The sequence below is a fragment of the Pipra filicauda genome, unplaced genomic scaffold (genome assembly GCF_003945595.2).
Source record: "Pipra filicauda isolate LSUMZ 115617 unplaced genomic scaffold, ASM394559v2 scaffold313_size859762_pilon, whole genome shotgun sequence".
Taxonomy (NCBI): domain Eukaryota; kingdom Metazoa; phylum Chordata; class Aves; order Passeriformes; family Pipridae; genus Pipra; species Pipra filicauda.
This window is the reverse complement of record NW_024104436.1, coordinates 664,818-689,397: the sequence shown is the minus strand read 5'-3', so window position 1 is coordinate 689,397 and position 24,580 is coordinate 664,818. Positions and strand designations below refer to the sequence as shown.

At 39.9% G+C, this 24,580-nt stretch overlaps 2 protein-coding genes across 7 annotated transcripts in view; both read right to left on the bottom strand.

The window, feature by feature from the left end:
* POLR3B (RNA polymerase III subunit B) overlaps window positions 1-7,789 on the bottom strand; it is a 75,028-nt gene extending 67,239 nt beyond the window's left edge. The window contains exons 1-6 of the mRNA XM_027715229.2: window positions 7,691-7,789; window positions 6,493-6,525; window positions 5,885-5,941; window positions 5,736-5,800; window positions 5,160-5,235; window positions 1,995-2,095 (exon numbers count right to left, since the gene is read on the bottom strand). Coding sequence (XP_027571030.1) covers window positions 1,995-2,095; window positions 5,160-5,235; window positions 5,736-5,800; window positions 5,885-5,941; window positions 6,493-6,525; window positions 7,691-7,756 — 398 coding nt within the window. The 5' untranslated portion in view covers window positions 7,757-7,789. The remainder of the gene's footprint in view (window positions 1-1,994; window positions 2,096-5,159; window positions 5,236-5,735; window positions 5,801-5,884; window positions 5,942-6,492; window positions 6,526-7,690) is intronic.
* Window positions 7,790-8,849: 1,060 nt separating this feature from the next.
* TCP11L2 (t-complex 11 like 2) lies at window positions 8,850-24,372 on the bottom strand. 6 transcript variants are annotated; one of them, XM_027715173.2, is made up of 11 exons: window positions 24,170-24,249; window positions 21,395-21,515; window positions 19,257-19,426; window positions 17,853-17,988; window positions 17,517-17,637; window positions 16,605-16,825; window positions 15,619-15,755; window positions 14,430-14,617; window positions 12,895-13,076; window positions 12,014-12,186; window positions 8,850-11,463 (listed from the first exon to the last, which is right to left on the bottom strand). In XM_027715173.2, the coding sequence occupies exons 3-11, from the start codon at window positions 19,390-19,392 to the stop codon at window positions 11,219-11,221; spliced, it is 1,539 nt and encodes a 512-aa protein (XP_027570974.1). In that variant the 5' UTR covers window positions 19,393-19,426; window positions 21,395-21,515; window positions 24,170-24,249; the 3' UTR covers window positions 8,850-11,218. The 6 variants fall into 6 exon arrangements, with proteins under 6 accessions (XP_027570974.1, XP_027570975.1, XP_027570972.1 ...); XM_027715174.2 differs by having other exon boundaries at window positions 21,395-21,518; window positions 24,170-24,246; XM_027715171.2 differs by lacking the exon at window positions 21,395-21,515 and having other exon boundaries at window positions 24,170-24,372.
* Window positions 24,373-24,580: the final 208 nt, after the last annotated feature.

The window sequence follows — 24,580 nt, the reverse complement described above, 5'->3', positions numbered from 1 at the left end:
ATATGAGGCTAAACTTCTTCACCATGAGGGCAGTCAAGCAGTGGAAAAGCTGTACAGGGAAGCTGGGAAGTCTCCATTCATGGAGGTCATGAAGACCTGACAGGATAAAGCACTGAGCAACCCAGTTTGATCACAGAGCTGACCCCCTTCTGAGCAGGAGCCTGTACTAGAGGTCTCTTTCAACCCAAATTATTCTATCACCCTGAGATAAATCAGGGAATTGGGAATGTTCACTTTCAATTTGGCTTATTCAACAACTAACTAGCAATGATTTTGCCATTATTATTATTAAAAAGTGTACTTTTATAGTCAGCTTCATAACATACCTTTCCACTCTCAGATTTTCATTAAAACTTTTGAAAGAGATCATAGTTTACTTCCAAAGAGAAAGCTGTATTTTGCAAAAGATAAAAACAGTTTATCACTACGTCTACCAAAAGACCTCTATGCCCTTTAGTCTCTTCTACAAAAAAGCTGACTTTCATTCCACCTTACAGAATTTCACTCCTTGGACAGCCTTTATAAGATCTATGTTCCAGGTGTTTTTTTCTAAGACATATGTTGACAAAATTTACTCATGAGTTCTACTATTTACAATCTCTGAGATAATTAATTCAATTTTACTTCAATAAAATATAAGATTAGGCTACATTTCTTGTACTCAAATCTTATAAATTATTTTGATTTCTTTGCTATATTCATATTCTTATACATTACAAAAAAATTGATGAACTCAAATTTTTTATTTTTGCAGAATATAAAAAGCTATCTTGTCACTACAGTGCTCTATGCAGATAACCTACTTGCTCCAATCATTTCACTGAGAAAGTATTTCCTAGAGATAATAAGTTTCATATAACAAGCAAAATCTTTTGTCACAAACAGTGCATTGGCTACTTATATCAGAAGCAGGAACCAGTTAGTACAAGGTACTGCAAAACGGAGTACTCACATGCCATTACTGAAAACTCCAATGAAACAGATGTCTTAAAGTATCTTATTTATTTCATTTGCACACAATAAAATATTTTGCTGCTACATTACAGAGAATAGCAATTTATTCTCTTTCTGGGGATATTTTAATTTTTTTTTAAATATCAGAAGTTATCAGGAAGAAAACTAAAAAAAGGAAAATAAAGTTATGGAGTTACTGTGCATAAAAGTACAGAAAATTTGGAATGCTACTAAGCATTCAAATGAAATTTTCCTTTTTAAAGGCACAAAGGTCCAAAGATACTGCCTTTTTTGCTTTCTTTTTTAAATTTGTTTTGTTTCTAAAACACACAGGTTATCAGTGACTCTGCCAAACAATGGAAATAAGAGTGTAAAGAACATACAGCTTTCCTGTCCCAGTGTGAACTGTATGTCAAACAAGCATTGTATATACTCACCTGGCAAAAGGAAACCAGCATAATACTAGGGACAGATGAGGAAAATTATTTCCCATGGAAATAATAACTGGGTATTAACAGTTTTTAACAGCAAAAAGACTTCTTGCATGTATGCCCTTAAAACCACTCCGATGACATAACTGTAGTTTTTAACTAAACCAATTTTAAATGAGAGCTTAACATTGTACAGCAGGACTAATGCTTGCTTTACTGATTTTACCATCCAACTTCCACAGATGTATCTCTACATATTAAGTACGGAAGACTGAGTAATTTGCCTATAAAGCAAACATGCTTGATTTCATTTTACAATAATGCAACTTGCACCTCCAGTACTCTTTCAGGCATTTCCCTCCTTGGTTTTATATCAATAGAATCATAGACAACATCTTTGGAAGGAGACAGACTATCAGACGTTTTTGCAAAACAAAATCTTAGAACCTAAAAATCACATCCTCTACAGCTGTTTATCAAGATTTGCCTGCTCAGTGATTCTTTTAACAAGGAAGTAAGGTTAGCCTACATGTATTTTGCAGTAAAAACTCTTCCCAGCATGGCACTAAAGGAAAACTAATACCAGAAGCTCAGTATACGGTATCTTACCTGCCAATGGGTAACGCATTGCGGATGATCCTCTGGCTACCTCGTGTATATTCAATATCCACGGTAATGGGGGCAGAATAGGTCATGTCTCTCAGGCGGCACTAAAAGGAGAACAGTCATACTGTTATTTGTTGACTTACAAGCTGAAGAATCTCTTTTAAAACATCCCGTGTTTGTCCTGTGTCCTCTAAGTCCTCACAAAGAAATCAAGCAAAGCAAAGCTTGACCAAGATCATGAACCTGAACTATGTTTGACAGACTCTCTTATTTAAAACAAAACCCAAGAAAATCCAAACACAACTAGTATGATGTTTCAAAAGCAGCCAGTAGATCTGTGTCTTCAGAAGACAGCACCGCAGAGCATGACTTCCAAACTGCTTAATTAAACAAACAGGTCTAATCAGCACAAAAACCATACTGTGTCTGAACAGTGCTCAGCTCAGGGACATTTCTATATGAAGACTCTCAACAGGTGAAGAATTGTGCTGTCATATGAATTTTGACAGAATGGAAGAGTAAGAGAGACACCATGGAATGAGCAAATGTCACTATATAGTACCATTTCTAAAGATGACTTACAGAAGGCTCAGTAGAGAATCACTTCCTGCAAAGATTCGCAGAATCTGTTTGCAAATTCCTCAGAGAGCAAGAGAAGCAGGATATACATATCTAGGACATTATATAGCTCAAGGCTCAGTCATTTCTAATCTGATCTTTCTGATCCCCAGTCTCACTCTAAGACTCTGTTGTCAGCCCTTAAGGTATTGTATATCTTCATGCAAGACCAGCCTTATTGCATTTGCTGAACACAACAGAGCACTCACAGCAGGTCATTCATGACCTCACTGCGTATTTTATACCTTTCAGCTCCAGGATTATAGGTTTATCAGTGTTCAGACTTGCACATTTATGGTTCTGTAGTCCTTCAGTGTGTTGATTATGCAGTAATAAAAGGCAACTAAGACTGTGCTGTGCATTGAAGATGCAACTGTATGGAAAAATATGCCCCAAGAATCATCGCAAACTGGATGCTCCTTCTCTCCATATTAAGAAGTAAACCACTTCTCTAGTAATAAAATACTGAGCACACCAGCAGTTTTCAAACTGTGACTTGCAAGAAACTAGGTCCCACAGCGCTCACAGCAACTTCATCAAATTTAAAAGTAACTGAGAATATTTCCATTTTCTAATTACTTTAAATTCATCTGCATGAATAGTCCATGAAACTCCCATAAGGACTGCAAGAGAGGGAGAGTTAGACAGCCTCATTAGTACTACTTAGGGGAAAAAAAAAGGCCTTGGGATTCTGTGTGGGCTTTTTTAACATGAGACATAAAATATGAACTATGAACTACAATGTAATATTCCACCACTTGCATTTTTGTATCACCTTCCTTCTTACTACAGACACCTCAAGGTAAAAGATAGGCCTGACTTGATACAGACTCAGACCCTTATGAAAATCTGATCATTTTAGGTGTCTTTGGGAAGGAATTTTAAAAGCCTTCAAAAGCAAAATGTAAAGGCGCACTCATACGTATCCAATGCTCTTTTTTTTTTAAATTGTACCTCTGACCTGACCTAAACAGCATCCTATTTAAGAAAATAACTATGGCCTTCATGTGTGGATAGCACTCTGAAAAATAAAGAGATGCACTACATTAGGTATCAATGAGGATGTATCTGAGATGCAAGAGTAGGTTATTCTAAACTCAAGGTCAATCTGATCTATGAAGCATTTATTTTGCCTTCTTCTGCATGTACAGTCACTTTAGTTCTAAAGTAATCAAGCATTGTAATACCTGGGTTCTTGGATATGAGTTGTTGGCCACAAATAATATTTTGCATGCAATTTCATTCATATAAATCTTCCCCATTGCATTTTGTGCACATTCATATCTACTGATTTAACATTAGCTACACATTTGTGAGATGCATGAACTGTCATGTGTTACATCTGACTGCACTGTCAATGGCTGAGTTACTGGCCCTAAAAGCTTTCCATTGAACCAACGAGATCTGAGTCAGGTCACTGGAGACAGATCCTGCAGCAGCCACTAAACAACTTGTTTTTACAGAACTCCTCCAAAGTACAGAATGTATTCCATGGTAGTTGAGATTACATTAAAAAAAGCCCCAAACAATTCAACTTCAAGTATCAAGTGGATATAGCAAGGAAAAAAGCATCTGATACATGAGCTGATTTATGAGGTTAACAACAGGCTGTATGCCGGTAAATGAGAGCAAGTTCCAAGCTCAGTTCCCATTTTGAGGCCAAAAAGAGGTTGTCACCACCTCTGCTGCAGTGGTATAAATCTCAAAGCACAGTATCTGGAGAGAAATACTGTGTTCCTGAGCAATCTCTCAAGAGAACTGAAAGGCTCTAGATACCTGAAAACAATCCTAAAAGGTCCAAAGTTTATGTTAGTTTATGGTTTTCTTGCACATACAGAAGCTACCTTATATCCTGTTAGTCAAAACCAACACACTTTCTGATTTCAGACAGAGCAGCATTTGTTCTCCAACATGCATCTTTATTCCATTTGCTAACCTACATGCTTATAGCAGTGCAAAGAAATTAAATATACTCCCCATAAGGCTAATGTTTTTCTGCAGCTTCTAATAATTTTATCAACTTTCATCTGTTTCTGCTCAAAGTTTCCACATTTGTTTTCTGACCCAGACTTAAAACATATGAGCAAAAAATCAGATCTATGTTCCCAAAGAAGACCACAAGGGAAAGGGAGACTGAAGTGACTTACGGTGTAGACAGCAGCAAGGCTAATATTAAAAAGAAGTTAATAAATATATCAAAGACCACTACATTGTAGTGTGCGGACTTAAGCTTTGCCATAAGGAGTGCCACAAGATTAAGCAAGCGAAGTACTTTTCATTACTTTCATGGAAACCCACTCAAATTCACCTACTATGAACTACAGAATACAGCTATATTCACCTGTCAGAAAAAAATACAATTAAAAAACTAAATCAAAAAACTTTATTACATGATGTTTAAATTGCTGAGGCTTCTTTCTACAGTGATGGTGGCAGGCACTGTATCACCTAACGTAGCATGCACATACTCAAAATAAAATGATATGCAGCTACTATCCAAGACACTCCCAAGATCAAACAAACAAACAAGACAGATGCAAACATTAATACCTCATGAGGTGATACAGGTCGTGTCACATTGAAGCTTTCTTCCACATCTGGAGTACCTACATAGATATTGAGGTACCTGTAATACAAACAGTTTCAATATGAGCCAAATGTTTTTCAGGCAACCTGAAGGGAGCAAAATTTTACATAAACTGAAAAATGAAGTTGCTTTGATGTAACTTCTGATGTACAGGCTGATTAATCATGAGCAATGATTCTTCCCAAAGTAACTCATTGTATTTGAGTTGTGGTCTACTTAGTTAAAATTTAACCTGCATATGCAGTAAACCCCAAGTTACCTTTGCAAATAGACAAAGAGAAACTCCAACCTGTCATCTGAGATTACTGAACTACAGAATAATGGTGACATAAGGTATTGTTAACAGCTGGTTATTAAGTCTGTTTCACATGAGTCTTCTTTAAGTCTCTCATTGTTCATTGCATCAAATAAGAGATAAGCCACGGAATATACTCTCTGATTTATACCTACACAAGTGCCTACAAACATTTTATAACCAACAACAAACCCAGGAGATAGTATGCACGCTGCTACTCATATGGAAATCATTTCATGCTTACTTCAGGTACCACATTGGGTCAGCATCACTTGTAACTTTTTCATTGGCCTTCATGATTTTCTTTATCTGGAGGGGAAAAAAAATAAAATAGAACCATGTGCCTTTTCTGAGTACTGCAAGCTCCTCTCTTCCCACCAGGTAAGCACATACCTCTACGTTGATGAAATAGTTGAATGAGTCTATGTGCTGTTTTACCAGACCTTTCACCTGAAAAATACATGCATGAAGCAAATAAAATTAGCTTCAATAACGTTAATTGTACAGGGTAGAAATTAAGATATAGGCATTTGTAGGTACTTTGGGATCTGTGCTAAATTCTTTCAGATGACAAACGTGTTCAAGCCTTGCAGAATCCACATCTGTGGTTATACACTGCCTATGACAAACACGGCCATGAACCTGACACCACAGTCTTGTGTAAAGACCATGAATAGGGTCTCTGAGTGCCAGTAAAACAGTAAAATAATCTGGAACCATTACACATATACTCTGTTCATTGAGAACAGCCATATAAATATGCAAAGCTCTAAGAGGATGTGTCCACAAAATAATCAGTAAATTAACAAGGAAACCGATCTATGGAATGAGTTTATCCATAACTGCAGAGAACTAAAAAAATAATAATAATTGTGAAATCCACAGAAAAGGTGAGGACAGATATTCTGGGAATAGCGAAAAACAGCAAAAGCTAGAAGAGGGAAATGTAAAGTTAGAATGGAGGTGAAGCACTCATGCCACAAAATGAGTGTATCACTAACCTTTAGAAATGCTGGAAGAAGTCTCCATTTTTCCTGAAAACAAAAAACAGTTTGAAATATCTTTCCAAAGAGTAACCAAACACCTCAGATGCTTGAGGTGTCTGTTTTATTATTATTGTTGGGTTTTAGTCACTAATATTACTTCAAATCAGATCCACTTAGGAAAAAAAAAAAGAAGACTCTCTAAAGCCAACATAAATGGATAAAAATGACCTGGATCATCTTAGTAAGCCATATGTGCTATGCAATATTTACTCAGGATGCACTGAATAATATTTATTCAGCACACTGCCTTTTCCAAGGGCAACTTCTGTGAGAATATATATTTCTTAGAAAATTCCTTACTACTATGTCCTCATTTAAGATCAACTAGCATTTTTTTTGTCAACACTGTAAATTATATTCCTAGGAAGGGAAGACTTCCTATGACTTTTACTTTAAAAAATACAAGCAAGAACCTCAGTCCTGGGAGCAGCACTTGTAGACACAAGTTTCCGTAAAACCCACCAGAACCCTGACTCCTACAAAGATTCAGCAAGGCTGACGAGTGCTAAGGTTCCTACAAACTTTCCCCTATTTCTATTCTTTAATGATCACAGGGAACACCTCTTTAAATCAGCCCCATCTTCTCTCACCACGGCATGGGGAGCCCATCCCAGACTTGGGAGGAGAGATACCCAGACAGCATAGACTGAGGTCGCATCACTCCGCTCCTGCAGAGACTACATGTAATATCCACAGAGCATCAACACCTCATAATTCCGACACTCAGCATTTAGGAGCACGCGGCCACGGCGTGGCTGTGGTGTGACACTGTAGCTCACGGTGCAGGAGCACGTAGAGGAATTCATGGCAAAACACAGCGCCAGGCACCCTGGACACGGAGGCTCCACGCCTGGAGTGCTCTTCCTACAGGAAAAGCCCCGTGGAACCAAAGGGACTCGAAATTCGGCCCTCCTCTCCTCTCTGTGCCCACGTGAGACAATCAGCTGGATTTAAAGGGCTGAAACCTCCGTGCCCGCGTTTGTAGGACACGGGCCGGGCAGAGGCTGAGGACGGGGCGGCACCTCAGCAGCCGAGCGCAGGTCCCGCACCGCGGGCAGGCGGGCTCCTTCCCCCTCACCCCACCTCACCCCGGCCCGGCCCAGCCGCGCTCCGGGAGCGCCCGCCGCCCCTTCCCCCGCCCCCCCGCGCTGACCTCCACCGTGTTGACCGGGGCCGCCGCCTGTTCCGGGCTGAGCGCCCCCAGACCTAGCGCCTCCATCGCCGCCCGCCACCCACGGACCGCGGCGCTCCTCCTCAGTGCGTCCCCCCGCGCACCGGCGCCGCGCCCGAAGGTTCCGACCCCGCGGAGCCCGGGCAGGGCGATGCCTGAAAGCAGTGAGGGCTCTCCAGACCCCCCCCTCCCAGTGCCCGGGCTCCTCCCGCGGGGCTTTAGCGCCTGGCAGCGTTGGGAGGGGTCCTCCCTGAATCCCTGAGCCAGCCACCGCCCCCCGCGGCGCTGCAGCCGGGGATCCAGGAGGCGGCAGGGCCGGAGGAACACAGAGCAGTTGGGGTACAAACTCATTTCTTGCAATTTTTATCATGTAAAGCAACACGAGGCATAAGCATTATTATTATTATCATCATTATTATTGCCTTTTTTCTGATCTTAATGTTGAATGCTGTAGCTGGATCACCTACAAGCTCTTTTGCTTTCTCTCTCCAGTGCTACAGAGAAACCAAAATCCCAGATAGGGGACTACTCATCTTTCCCAGTTTCAGATTAACGAGAAACATCAGTGATTTCTGCAGGTTCCTGTGGCAGTAAGTTTTTGCCAGTTCACATACAGTAATTGCTAAGTATGCTTTAAAAGCAGTGTGAAAACAGTGCTTACGCACATCTGCTCTGGCTCAGTTTCCACGTGAGTAACATTTACGGAGTTGGGTCTGCACTCTGTGCATCTCGGACATAAAGGCGCAGGTTAAACATAAAGGCAGTATTTCAGACCAATTCTATTTGGTTTCCTGCCTAAAGTGCACAGTCAGTCTGGAAAATTTGTTTAGTACGTGGCAAGTCTTCTGTCAGGCACAGGGAAAGCTTCTAGTAGCTTCTCACAGAAGCCACCCCTGTAGCCCAACCCCTCCATCTTTGCCATGCAAACCAAATACATTCTTCTTCCAATTAGTCAGATTTAAGCAAGCTGCTGTTTTGAATGTTATTTGTGCAGCTGGATTAAAGTCACTCCTCTACCTTTGAGCCACTCCCGAGAAGCTACAGAAAAAGGGTCACAACATATTATTAGTGCAGTCATTTACCTTTGGCATTTAACAATCCACAGCATTTAAGAAAATTTATATAAATAACTTTTCACCACTGATGGTATCACAAACAAAATTTAATACATCCAAACCCTCAAATATTTGTTTTTTTAACAAAGAAAGCTGCTACAGAATGGCATCTTGTTTCACAAGAACAACTTCAGAGCAGAGGCAAGTGCATTTCAGCCACAGCAGCGTAAACAGCATGCAACATATGACATTAAACAGATGCAATGTTCATGTTTGAAACATTAAAAAACATTAAACAATCACTTGAAACATAGGCCATGCTATAAAATGCCCTTTGCAAGTTATCTTAATCACCAAAACCCACAGATGAACCCTACTTTTTGAGTATTTACTGGTAAAAACTAGTACGACAGCTTTCCCAGTTCCTTAAAGATCTATAGTTTGATATTAATTTGTACAATACAATGTATATGAAGTATTATGATAAAAAGTTCATAATCGCATTAGCAATCATCTTCAAATGTTACAAAATCCTCTTTTGACTAAGCTCAGAATCATTTAGGTATTTCTCAAGATGTAGCAAATCGCTAAGATTTAATTCCCCCTAACTGCTTTTGAAATGCATTTTTCTCTTGGTGATCGTGAATTGCATATCAAAATTCCATATTCATGTGAGCAAGCCTGACTTAACTAGTGGCACAATTATTATATTCTAAGAGTTCCTTTCTCTCAGGTTTTCCAGGAGACAGTTCCCTTTAAAATATGTATTCATCTTTATTTTGTGCAATGTTTTTACAAGGGTTAGAACAGAAGTGCACTATTGAAATTTTTCTAAAAAGGCATTTTGAAGAAAGTTTTCCATATCATGTACATGTGACCAAAGTCCTTGGACACTGAGAAACAACTGACTAGAATTAATTTCCCTTACTATAAAGGGTACAGAATCCTGTAAAAACAGACTACAAAACCACAGTGCTAATAATGCCCAGCTTTTTTTAGACCTCTATGATAGACATAGTAATGTACACATACAATCTGTGTGACACATTAAGCTTTTACAGGTTATTTTTTTGTCTCTTCATAAAAAATAGATTGTAATATAAAATATTAAAAACAAGCTATAACCTGTACCACACTGAGGTTTTTTATATATGACATCTTAAAAGGACTATTATATGGTAATATATTAAAATATCATTTTCAAGTAAATTATTCAATTTCATAGACAAGAACATGTCTATATTATGTATTCCAGCAGTGTCTAATCCCAGTAATCTGAAATATGCAAAATAAAGCCTGTGTAAACTTGGAGAAGTTCACTTCCACATTTCTCAATTTCAAGCCTATTAATTTTCTGTATGCAAGATTCCCAATGCCTTAAATGGGAACTAAGTATTGGGGCCTATTCCAAAGGAATTTGAAGAAAACAGCAGCATTTCTCAGAGACTCCATAAAAGTGAATCTAATCACATTTTCAAGAATGACTGTTTATTTGGGTTCTTGCTTTCAGACCTAAGAATCTGTTGTGAAAGACTAATATTCTGTTGGATGAGGGCATAAAAGGGGGAGGTGCTCTGTGGTACATTGTAAGGTCAGCCTTAAGTGCTTCTGGGAATAAAGGTCAGAAAGACCTAACTTAAAAATACTTAATACCCACCCATTAAGATCAAAGGTCAGTACATACACATATTAAAGATCTGTATGACCTCCACTGAATAAACAAAATGCTTATAAACATTATATACAGAAATTTACTCCACCCCCCCAACATCATGTTTCTTATGTGTTTATCGTTAACCTCAATTACAGTTGAGAAGTTCTCAATGATTCCTACTTGAAGTGGTGAATGCTGCTTCTGTAACTGCTATACTGCAAACACCTTATAACACTGGCATTCCTTAATGTAACAGAGGCAAAGTTCTGGTTCCAGTAACTGCAGGAGTACCCAAACTTGGCCTAGTATGAACCTGGGTTTGGTTGAAGCAGTTATGCTATACTTTCTTCTTCGAAGTATTTTCAGAAACATAATTGTTGTCTTTGACGTTACTCTACAAAAATACAATGTAAGCACAGTACATTTTATCTACAGTTGTTTTGTCATTGCATAATATGCACTGCTATATGTAAATATATTTGAGTTGAAAAACAACATTGTTTTATTGGTGGCAAAACAGTAAGTACTTTGCCAGCTTTTTCCCACTGCAAATCCTAATAAATGTTTGCCATGAAAATTAATAATTCGCTGGTTATTACAAGTGACAATCCATTAAACAAACTTTTTTCTCTTAAAATATATATATATATATGACCTTGAAATTAATTTTTTTACAGTGAATCTCAGAAACTATCTTTATACATTTTACAAGACCTTTTTCATCAACAGTCACCGGCGTAGGCTGTTCTTAGAGATCTGACTTCCCCACTGTCTTGGAAAATAAAAAAAAGGGTACATTTTTTAATTGCCAGCTGTTTCTGCTTCTGCTTTCTCTATTGGTGCCTCAGGAAAAAGTAGTTTTCTAAGTATGTTTGCATAGAATGGTCCATACACTTTTTTATTGAAGTTTACAATGCTTGCATACTGAGATCCAACAAACTCCATCTCTGCCTGAATTACAGAAAGGCCTCCTGGCATAGTAGGCATACACTTCTGGACACCTGGAAGAGCAAGCAAGCTTCTCAAGAAGAGCTGGATTCGTTTGTCTGAAATGGAATAGAAAGTATGCTCAGAACAAATGTAAACGCAAGATGAAGCCATAGTTGCTTTGTAAGCACATCAGCACAGCAAAAAAAATCCAACAATGTAAGCAATAACTCTTTCCCAAGACTATGGTGCCGTGGGAAACAATACTGAAAGCTTCTTAAATTTGACTACTACAAGGTGGATGCAGCATAAATCTACTGCAGCAAGTTACATTAAACCTAGTGGGTTTTTTTCCTTTGAGTCTATTCCATATTAGTTAAATCCAGTACAGACAGAAAGGATACTGAATAGCATTCATTTTCCCAAATTCTTCTCCAAAATACCAGGCTCTCAAAGCTTGTCTGTACAAGCACTTTTAGAATTATTTCTAGCTGCGACTAGAAATGCTCTGCAGCACACCAAGAACAGCATCTATAGGTGAACAACATTTCCTTAGTCTTAGTTGAGTCAGTATTTTACTGCAGTAAGAAAGTACTTTTAAGATAGCTAGACAGCTGATTAAGCTTGCTGGGAGTAAGTTAACACACAGTTATGTAGTATCTTACTAACCAATCAAGGAACAGACAGGATTATTCTTCTCAACAATATGAGCGATTTGACCCATTAAATTACTCTGCATTTCCTCACTAAGAGTGGGAAGACCTCTCTCAGTTAGAGACTTGTTCACTTTGCTGCAAATCTGGACACCAATAGCATTCAGAGCCTCCTTCAAATCAAAAGATCTGGAAGAAACAGAAAAGCATTAACTTCTGCAGTTTCTGTGGCATAGCTTGTAAGGTGACCTCAGTTGTCTCCTTTGCATTTTATTTTCAACTTGCTCTCTGCAATGAGAGAATTTTGAAAAGTTATCTTTTATCGTTGCAGATTTATGTACATCTACAGATATAGGAAAATCTCTATGTGGAAAATAAAATAAGGACCCAATTGTGATCCAAATAGTGGGGAAAAATAATACCAAATGTGCAAGCAGTGGCACCAGTTCACTTTCCCCTTGTGCCTGGGTGTTTTTCTGGGCCACGTGCATAGCATTTCATGAGAAAAAGCAGAGTGGAAAACTATTTTATAACATCAGACTTGCTTGTAGTGCAAGCAGCAGCAGAAATAGGCAACCAAGTAACTTGAACTATCTACAAGTTTGAAGCAATTGGCAAGACAATTTAGTGAATGTATTGCCACAGTCTCTCCAATATTAGGAGTATATGAATGAAGTTTATTACTAGGCTCCAAATTCTGTACACCAACATCAAGATTAAGATTATTAAAATCTAACTTTGAAAACATGTGTCTAACATACAGTGGACTTACATTATAAAGGGAATACATCAATTATTAAAATTTGGTATCTTCCTACTAATAACAAGCTATGACATCAGAATTGTTTCCAACTATTTCCTGTTAAAAAAATAAGAGTGATAAAAACAAGGCCTTACTTCTTGTTCATGCCTTCAAGAAGAGGAAGAGAGATCCTTTTCAGTTGGTCTGCAAAATCAGGCACATCTACAATTGCTGCACCCACCATATTGTTTGTTATGAGAGAAATACAGGCTATGATTTTTAATTGATTGAGCTTTTCTCTCAACTCCTGAAGACGAACTTCATCTGTTATTAGAGTCTGGAATTGAAACAATAATACTCATTTAGGAACAATGAGGGAGAGAGACAGGAAAAGGACAGATCTAGGATGTAGTCATGAAGCATTACTCTTTTTAATCACAAATATGCAAAGCCAGAAGAGACAGCAGGTGAGATACCCTAAATATGTAGTATAGTATGAAGTGGCATTATATACAATACCAGAAGTAACCCTGTGGTGGGAAGAAAAGTAATGCCTTCAGTGCAGAGGAAACTGAGGCCATTGCATGTCATCCCTCACCACTGCTGATAAGCCTGCAACCAGCAATTCAGCCCACGATGTGGACTGCTCAGAGGATCCAGAGGACATTGCAGTGACCAGGGTTACAAACAGAATAGTCTTCTGGATTTCTGTCCTTTGAAAAATGCCAGGATTTGTAACTGACGGATAATGATGAACAACTGTGCTTGACAACCACCAGAGCAGGTTCTGCAAATGATATTATAACCTGCTACAGGCAAAAAGCCAGTTAATCATACCAAGAACATAAGTAATTCCCACAGCGAGATGTGACTGGAGTGACTTATTTTAGGTTAAAAAAAGTTCATCCTAATCATATCCCTCCACTGAGCAGCAAGGACATTAACATCCAACTGTAGCTGGTAGCAACTTCATAGTCTGGCAAATTAGATCCACCAGAGGACACCTGTGTGCATCTCTTATTCAAAACCGTTCACAGAAAGGTTAAGAATAAGGTGGCTTCCATTCTATCCATGGACTGAGAGCATCAAGAGCATCCCCACGTATTTAGTAAATTCTCTGCCAGGCCATCCTAAGTGTAGCTAAAGCCCTCCCTGCAAATGCAAATTTTAGCCCTGACTGATGACAAATTTCACACTAGCTTTATGGAAAGTTATGGAAAGTTGCAGAGGTCAGTAATCAGGACTTGGAGGGAAAAACTGAACACTGGTTCTTGAAACATGAGAAAGGATAAATATCTGCTTTAGAGGGCTTCAAGTTTTTACTTATTCTGTTCTAAAGAGCAATCCCATGAATTCCTGCTGCTGTTAGGAAAACAGGATGCTACAGTCAGTTCTTTTAAAGATACAGAGAGCCAAGTACCATGACTATAAGGCCCAGCCTTTGACCACAGCCAAGACTGCTCTTAGGTTGGAGCTGGTGAGCTATGACTGGAGAGAGGGAAAACAACCTTTACCTTGTTCTTTTCTAGTTGTTGACTTGCCTGTCTCAAATTTCAGAAACTGGAGTAGCATATAATCTCCAAATTTCAAATTTACTGTGCAGAAATTTAAGGAGAGCAAGAGTGCAAATTATTATTTACACCAATTATTTCATATAGCTGGAAATCTGTAGACACCAAAATACACTTACCTCTGGAATTGTTTTGCAATAATCCCATTGTAACAGTTTCAAGTAGCCGTTGTTTAGCACCAGTGTAGGACTAATAATTGGTTTTGAACTACTGTCAGCACCAGGGGACGATGAAGACTCATCAGAAATAGATGACAATTCATCTTCTATAGACTCCTTTATCCATTCTGTTGTGAGATTCAGGGCACCTAAGTATTGCAAATAGCACAGATTTACTGCATGCCTTCATCAAAATAAGCACTACCTTGAGAAAAAAAGAGAGTTGCACACATAAGAGAATTGAACTTCTGAAGACTCAAATATAGTCAACAGCTCAGTCAATTCCCTCCCTCACTTTTTTTCCACTGATCATGTTCCACTGGTCACCTGAATACTCTAGCTAGTTTGTAGAAACCCAGCAATAATATATTAGATTTCAAACAAGATTTTTAGGTAGAAAAAGTATCAAAGTTTGAGGTCCCAAAGCATTGTTTTTCAGAGGCCACTTAAGTTGGGACATAGGACAGAAAAGTAGAGGTGAAGGGAAATAGAACTCTTTAAAGCATTTAATTTGCTATTAATAGAGTTTTTCCTCAGGCTGTGTACACAAACACAGCAGGCCCTGTCTGGAGCTCAGTGCATTTTAGAAGCCCCTGCTCCAGATTTTAGCAAGCTTACTTATTCTTCTTGGAAGATGTATTTCTGAACACTGTTTAACCATATGACACAAAACCTACAATAGTGGATCAAGTTGACTTTGCATCATCCAAGAAGTTTCGTTCAGAGCCTGCCTTTTGTTTATTAAAAAACTTGATCCTACCCCATCCAATTTTCAGACATGCTAACTGGTTTTATACGTTTACTTCAGACTAACAACAAAATTGCCGTGCATGAAAGAGAGAAAAGTCTCATCCTTATGTAGGGCTTCTGCATCCAGACAGCAAGAGTCACTGTTTGTTTTTCAGATATCAACCAGTTTGGCAAATATAAGTTTGTCTGAAAGTGCCCCAGACTACAGATAAATAAACATTATAGCAAGTTAAACAATCACCCAGTGGTAGCTTGCTTGTCAAAAAATTTTTGCATTACTTAGAGACAAGAAAGTGAAGTTTTCCTCTAAGTTAACTGCAACTTATAGATTTCCACAGCATGTCTTTAAATGGTCCTCTTTTTAGAGAAAAGTTTGAATTAAATATAGCACAATACATACTTGGTGTTTCTTCAAGAATTTCCTGGAATTTTGTTCTTTCATAGTCCACCAAATTATGCCAGAGGTATGGCCTAAGGCTTTTAATTGTGTAGTTTGCCATATCCACTTTCATCAGATCCAAAACATGGAATATTTGTCTGAAAGGAAGAATTTAAAATCTCAGAGTTTAATTTAGTCTATTGATTTTAACCAGCACATGTGAAGTATGTGTACATTGGCACTTTAACTTCTAAGAGAAGTAAACTCCTTCATTGGTATTTCAGAGTAACAGATGTTACCTATCATCTGGAATACATGAAGGAGCAGTGTATATAGGGATTGGTCTAAGTTACAGAGACAGGACAAATGTAGCATCACTAAATTCTACAATCCTGTAAGAGAAAGGTTTTCAGGAACTACATCAATTTCAGTCCAAACGAAGAGATTTTAACCTTTTAGTCACCCTGATTGCACCAAGATAAACAATCCTTCTGAACCAGTTGCTCTGGTCCTTATACATCCACAGAAGAACAACCAGCATTTACTCTTAATATTTCCATGTACCCAAGGAGCAGTACAGTGGTTTATGCCCTTTTATGCAAATGTTTTACTCAAATTCAAGTAATAAGATCTTAACTAAAGAGCTTTTACCTGAAGTTTGGCCTGACAGAGAAAGAATGCAACAACCACTTCAAGAAGGAACAGTACAAATGTGCTGCTTTCATTTTGTAAGGATGAACAAGACAGAAAAAAAAGTTTCTGAAGCACAGATTATTGCAAGAGTTGTTGGCTTAGATATTCAGAGCTGCCTAATTTCATAGAGGTATCCTACCCCTTTCATTACAAAGTAAGATACACAATCTGGCCACGGTGTCAGAACAGGTGTTATGTAAACTGACACAATTTAACACTTGTTAAGGCTTTACCCCCCATTTCCACTGCCCAGAACTCTTTGAGGGAAGAGGTTTTTCCTCTAGAAAGCCCTCAAACCTCACCCCAATACCAACCTCAGTAATTCTACGATATTGTCAGTTGCCTTTAACTGTTTTATATCGTTGTCTCTTACTGGAGCACACAACTTTCCCATAGTGTTGATGATATAGTTGGCTAGCCCAGGAATATCAACAGCATTATGTTCTGCCTGCTGTCTTATAAGATCCGTATCTAGAACTTCACAAATTTGATTGTGAATCCTGTTTGCTCCAGGAGTCAGGAAGGAAAGAAGAATCTAAATTAGAGAGGGAAAGAAAAAGGAAAAGCTTATTAATAAAAACCAAACCACTTAGTAAACACACGAAAGTGGGATTTTAATACTAATGTCAAGTATATGTAGACTATAACCCCACATTTTAAGACTGAACATTATCTAAGGTAGCAGGGGTAAAAGGACTGTTAAAAGGATCACAGTACAGTTCTCCAAAAATGCTCAGAGTCAGTAAAACAGAAAGCAAGTGCACAACTAGACTCCTTCAAAAGCTGGGAGGCTGCCCTGTAAAACAAACATTTACTAACTCAAAATTCTGGAAGATTTAGCATTGTGCCAGGATTGAAGGTTTGTATGCTTACCTGTGTGATAATCAAACAATGAAGTCTAAGTAGGCAGGTGCAGTCATGTTTATAGTTCTGCTCATGCCCTAAGCTCACAGTATGTTTCTGGAAATAGGCTAGCAGAGATGTGAAGCTTTGTGAAAAGAGATCATTTTCAACTCCTCATCATGCAGAGAAAGCTGAGTGAACACGCCACTGTGTGTTTGTGGACATATTCCTGGTTAATATAAATATACTATCAAATGCAAGCCATGGCTTATCCTAAAAGGAAGAACTTGAAGGTGTTGGCTTGACTAAGTTAAGCAGACCCTTCAGTGAACTAAGAGATCTCAGACCTAAGCTGACAAAACAACATGGAGAAGGAGGATTACCTCCTTAATTTCCTCAAAGAGCTTGATAGCATGTTCATATTCTGGAGGATCTTCGTTCAGTTCCGATTCCAAATGATCCCAAAATGCCTTGTGTACAATTTGTTTCACCGTGCCTGCAAAGCTGTGGAGTAAGGCAATTAGATACAGAAAAGACTCCCAATTAGCTTTCATCCTTGGTAACTATTTTAGATGCTTCACTTGTTGGGAAACACCTCACCAGATATTATGCCCTGCAACCACATCTTCCTTGGGCTGTGGATCACAGCTCCCAGAACATGCTCCCTTCATTTCTCTTCCCAATACCAATGCTGCTTTTTGCAAAATTCAGGCTCCTACCTGTTTTGTGGGAAGTCTTCATGTTTTATGCAAAAATTTGCATTTACAGCAATTTCATGAGCTAGAGTCCAGTTTGACAAATTTCTTGTAGCTGCCATCAGTTCATCAAATGTAATAACCTTGGGAGGGCTTGCTGCTGGAATAAACAGGATCAATTCAAGCCAAGTATCTGTAGTTGATAAGTGCAATTGAAAAATACTGAAACACAGAAATTTTACTGCTTGCTAATTGAAATCTAGGACTCAAGAAGAAACGACCTAAGATTACCAGGTCTTTATATCTTCTTAAAACACTAATTCAGGAAACTCCCAGCTTATCAGGGGTGTGTGTAGGGGTAACACCACAAAAACCTCAAAACATTTTGTGAAGCAATTTCGTATTTACACATTTGAACTAAGGTATCTTTATTTCCCCTTTAAAACAGGATCTTGCATTCCACAAATTTCCTATTAACTGTTGTGTAAAATCTACCAGATCAAAAGAATGGTCGATAACAGATATCAGATGTCCATTATAATTCTCAGCACATAATGGCTATTTTGCGGTTTTATTGCCTGTTGAGAAGGTTCTGAAGGTTCTGAAGAACCCCTCACTTATGATCAGCAGATCTTTCACCTTCTGTGGAACCTAAGTTACACTCATTTTTTACAAACAAGCAGTAACGACAAAACAAACACTACATTGGAAAGCAAGGGCAAATTCCCAAAGTTTCTAAACCCCAAAATTCTATCACTTAACTTTAGTATTTGGAAGACTGGTAACAAAGAGGCAATTGCTGCCAATTGCAGCTCCACTAACAAGACTTGTTTTAATGTAAGATTCACTTACACAGATGTAAAAAGTTTGCATGGTCTGAGAATGCTTACAGACACAAACATGAACCACATCTTAACCAAGGTTTTATTTATCATTACTCAAATTATCTTCTTTGTGCAAATGTACGTTTTCCATTTGATTCTAATATTTATGAAAGAAAAATGTCAATTAGAGATTAATTCATATAACTTGATATAGTATTACAAATCTGTAAGTTACAGAATTAATTTTTAAGCACAGGGATCAAACAGAGGAAACCCACCCTTTGCACAACACAATATCTGTTTGAGTGGGAGACTGCTATCAAAGTCAAGGTTAGCTCAAGAATAGGATGTTCACGGTGGCACACTTTTCTTACACTTTCTGAAGGGTAGGAGTGCCCAGGGAGACCCCCATGGATACTGCTGCTGGTGGTGTTCCACACACAAGGAGATGCACTGCTTCACAGCAGAGAGAAAGCCGTGCCTTTCTCTTAATACTCTTAAACAGATTCAGAATCCCAGGTTCTACCCATGACAGCAAAGAGAAACAAGATAAGTTAGCCTTATTGGTCTATGCACAATGCAGCTAAGGTTGAAATAGGCTTACACGCTGGGGAACTGGGTTTGCTGGAAGAATCACTGTTAAAGCTCTGCCTTGAATATTCCGAGTCGCTGGAAGCTGCTGTGCTTTCCGAGAGGCGTGAAGAGTCTGAATCACTGTTCTGGTCATCATTGAGAGGCATTCTGATTCCCTTTAGCTGCAACAGTAAACGAGACCTGGAAAGACAAATACAATTCCCATAAAACCAACACTTCATTTTTTGTTTGTTTTTCAAAACAGTCAGATGCTCATCACTATATTGTGAATGTGTTACAGCTGTTACAGAAAGGATCTGGCTTGACATGCATAGTCCTACAGCTATCAGCAAACTGTACCTGTTCTGTAAGAAAGTTTTGTACCTTCAGCTGTTTATACCTTAATGATTATGTTAGAGATAGTCTGTAAATTGGTTATATTTAAAAAAATTAAAGACTCCCCACAGTAACCCCTGAAACTGCTTGTTGCAAGAATTTTCTAAGTTTTCAATGTCCATAAAGGCATCTCATGATGTTACCATCCCCTATCTGACTTCACCAAGTGATGTTTAGCAATGAGCTTCCTTCCACAAACAGACAGCACCGAGTGTAACATTTGTGAAGCAAACACAGAAGTTGCAGGGGGAGAATTTGCAAGTAATTTAGAATACTACATTTCTGACAGGGTGTAGCTGGAGGTCTGGCCTGCTGCTTTAGGTGGGTCTGTGCTCAGAATAAGATCAACAATGGCACAGATACAAAAAGCACTCCTCCTAGGGGTGAGGGTGGATAAGTTTTCTGTTTTCAGTCAAATGGCAACTCTGAGCCTCTAACGTTATATTTAGCATAGACAACCACCAGTGAAGTGTAACACTTCATAGTCCTTCTGTCTATGTAAAGAAACTGCCTTTCAGGCATATAATCTGCAACTGCAGAAAATTTGGACAGTTGCACAGTGTCATACAGATGATTAATAGCTGTATGACAGGAAGCAAAAAATATATTCATTATATTATTAAAATGAGAAGCTGGAAGTCATATGTAATTACTACCAAAGGAATTTGGCCCAGATACCAAAAGTAGCTGTCCATCTCTAATTATGGCCAGGAAGCATTCTGTAGTAAACTTTATGAAGAGACATAGCCAACAATGGCTTCCACCAGCAAATTTAACTAATATAATTTCATTTATGATTAAACTGCATCAACTCCAGTAGCAGAGAATACTGCACTCTGCATCTGCTGAACTTGGAAAAAGCCACTTTTGGCAATAAAAGGATGATCTTTGTGTGTACTTATGTGAGTCAACATATTGTGGGGTCCTGGGATAGACAAAAGGTAGTAAGAATGAAGATCTCTTCATGCTGGCACCTAGTTACAGCTTAGAGCATTTGACTTTTTGGGTACCAGCTCATCCTGAACAGGCCTTTGTAACTTGACAAGCTATTACACTGATGAGCACTTCCCTGTTAATTGAGATGATTAACAATTCTTAAGTGCATGTTTACTCTTCCTCCTCTCCCAAGAGGAAAGAGGATGCACTTGAGCCCCTTATTTATGTCATACTTCTTGCTGTTTCTTTGTGAAAAGAATTGATCCTGTTAGCAAGAATACAGCTAATAGTTTATTACCCTGCTGGAGAAGCCAGTAGGATACAGAGGACAGCCTAGGACACAGAGGTCGTGCATTCGAGACTTGAAGCATTACCTGTGATCCTTAACATCATAACTCTTATTAGAACAGCAATTCTGTAATTTCTACCAACCAACTGAAAACAAGGACGTATTTAAAACAGGACTGACCAAACAAGACAGAGTTGCGAGGGAACCTAAAAAACCCAGGAGGCTGAGATATTTTGGCTTGGGAATTGTATTATGTTACAATTAGAAATGAGTCATCACTAGTTAATGCTACAGAAGAGGGACTATTCCTTCAATTAAAATGTGTGTTACAGATCTCAAAGTCAGTGCTGACCAGAGACTAGCTGTGACAAGTAACCCATCTGTCGAACACACTCCAGGTTCTTGATGTGGAATCACTCAGTAACCCCACAGAGCCTGCAAAGTTCACTCTACCCTCCCACTATTTTTTTCTGGATCAGTATGAGAACACAATATTTCCAGGCTTCAATCACGTATAACACCCCTTTATTTACACATAAATAACTAACCTCCAAAAGGTTAATGTTGCATGTGGTCCATCGAAAGATTTGATTAACGTTGGTAGCAGTGAACTGGCACAAAGAGTCTTGTAAATCACTCGCCTAGTATGAGCACTTCAAGATGAGTCTACTGCTTCAGTCCCGGTGTTAAGTACATGGAAGAAGTTAAATGACCATTAAAACCCCCGAATTCTCACACAATTTATACATCATCATTCCAAGAACTTCCTAAAACTGGAATAATGGTAACAAATATTCAGATTTACAAGGTGCTCCTAAGAGAAGTACTAAACCAGCCATGAAGGCAAGTCAGCATTGCCATCTTCCACTCAAATCTTGATTCCCAAGAAGGGCAAATGGTTAAGGTAGAAATTAGAAGTCTACATACATTAAGCCCTTACACACTAGTCCCAGAAAAGGATTTTTTTTGGCAATAAATACTTGCATTTCAAAGAGGCCCAAGACATATCTTGATGTACAGGACCATATCTGCATATACAATATATGTATATATGTATGTATATATATACATATACAATACACACACACATGCAGATAGCAGAGCTGACAGAATTCAGAAGGATTAACTCAAATAAGAAGTTTCAACACTGCAATAGGGGATGACACACAAAAATTATTGCAATCTTTTGCCACAGTAAATACATTTCATAGGAGGATGCCTCAAACACAATGGGAAGGAAGAATGGGTGTATGCTGCAAATTCAGAACATTATTGCTAAATTCTAAGCTTAAAAGATAAACACACCAAACTAAACATACATGAATATACAAGCAGAATCTGGACATGCCAACTGTAGTTTTTTTTTTTCTATATGCTGCCTAACAGCTAAAGCACTTAGGCAAAATAGAGCTGTTGAGCATATCAAAGGCAAGTACAAACCAAAAAAGGCATTTCTAATTAGTTACAACAAAAGACAACTGAGTCAGTCCTTTCTTTATAGCATACACTGGAAGAGTTGATTTTCCTTATACTTTTGTAGGCAGCACAGAGCTTCTCATGAATTAGTAATGGCCAACTTCATAAGTAATTTTAAGTTTAAAATAGTATAATGGCCATGTAAAATACTTCAAAAAGCTCTTTAGCCTTTTAATATCTCTTTGTAACTCACCATCTTGAATAGACAATACTTTTTTTTTTGAGTTGTTCATTAGGTATTACATATTAGGCTGTTGTTTTAATGCAAAGCTTAATATCCTACCTATTCTATTAAAAGGATCAGCCTGCGTTTTCAACCTGCTTTACTCTTCTGCATTAAAAGTTACTGATGTTTACATTCTTATTAGGTTGGGTATCTTCACAGAGGCCTTCATTACTATATTGCAGGTTTTTTAATGATAAACTCTAAATGGGAGACCAAGCTAAAAGTATCTTCTAAATGCAGCAACACCAAGATTCTAGTTAACAATGAAGAACTAAATTCTCATGTTTCTGCTGCTGTTTAGACAGTTGTGAATTATTCTTTTACTAAAAATACAATGAATACAAAATTGTAGATGCTTGAAGGCATCCTGCTCTCATATGGTCACCACTTCACCCAACTGATCACTTAGAACCAATCAAGACTGCAAAATCCTTGATTGAGGACATACACTTTTCATTCCCGAAGGATTGCATGAGAAGTTACTTTATGAAGCACCTGGGGGGGGGGGAAAGACTGTTTGGAACAGTTTGGGTTTTTTCCTTCAGATGCCATCTTCAAGAAAAGGTTTTCCACAGCCCTGCTTTGTTCAAAGAAAGTGTGAATGGACGCAGGGACTTACGAGTGCACAGTCTAGTTTTACCACTATAAAGGTCTTAACTTTGTTTATCCTACTGGGCTTACATTCTTACTGTCTTCAACCTGGCACCGACTGAATCTCATCTGGGCTCGAGTTTCCCTTTCACTGGCTCCACCTTTGCCAGCACTTGCGGCACAGGAGCAGAAAAGAGTCTTTGTTAAGAGTTACTTGCTTGTTTTTCCACAGCTTACAGCCGGCATTTCTCCCCTCTAGCTTTTTAGTTCCGCAGCTCTTCCCTTTGAACAGCGACTTCTCTTCAGGAAGGCTTAAAAACTGTCGGTAAGAGCGGGATGAGTTCGTGTCCCCGAGCCCTGCCCGCAGCCCCGAGAGGAGCCCGTGTCTGCCCTGCCCGCTCCGCTCCCTGCGCGGGACGGGGGGAGCGACACCGAGGGGAGCCGGCGGCTCCTCCTCTTCCTCCATCTGTTTCACTGCCTGTCTCCTCCCCCGGCCCCATGTTTTTAATAGTTACCAGAGGCAGGAGTTTGGCACTCGCCGACCAAAACAAACAACGTTTCCAAGGGCAGGCCCGGGGGGGGGAGGGTAGAAGCGGAGAGCGAGAACTCTCTGTCAGCCCCAGCGAAGGCGACGCCGGCCGCCCGCCCCTAGTGTCCCGTGTCCCGGGGAGATGCCGGGGGCCCTTGCCCCTCGGACCGGGGCTGCACGAGGGGAACCCCGCGGATGTGCCCTGTGCCGGCTGGCACCAGCGGACGGTGAAAGCCCATGAGACACGGGACAAAAGGAGCACTACCGACCCAGGGCAGGAACTGCGGGACCCACCTGCTGCAGCGGGTGCCCTACAGGGGCAGCAGAGCGAGTGGCCAGCCCGCCGCCCCCAGTCACCCGCACGGCACAGGTGGGCGGCAGCCCCCGGGCCAGCACTGACCCGGGCTCACCCCGCGGCTCAGCGCCCGTGCGTGCCCGGACACCCCACCGCGTGGCACGGCCGCCGGCCGGCGCAGCTCTGCCCTGCCATGCCCTGCTCACCCCGGTCGGTCGCTGCCCGCCGTCCCTCCTGGCCGTCCTGCGCGGCGCTCACCGGGGCCCCGAACAGCCCCCCCGGGTTTAAAGACCCAGCCCGGACTATTAGTGTCTTCCTCGGGCACGCCCATCGTTGCCAGCGGCGGGGGGGAGGCGCGCCACCTCTTCCTGCCTGCCAGCGGTGAGCTAGCCTAAGGGACGTAAGTCAACCTCCTCCTATCCCGGCAGAAACTATCCACGTCTCTTCGTTCTGCCCAGGCCCAGGCACTAAGCATGGAGAAACATGAGGTGACACGAGAAGACGCTCCCGCGGACTCCCCCGCGCTGGCAATGGGCCGTGCCGGCGCACGGGGGGAGGCAGGGGAAGAGCTGGGTGGTGTTTACGGAAGGGCCCCGTCGGCCCGGGAGGGCCCCGCC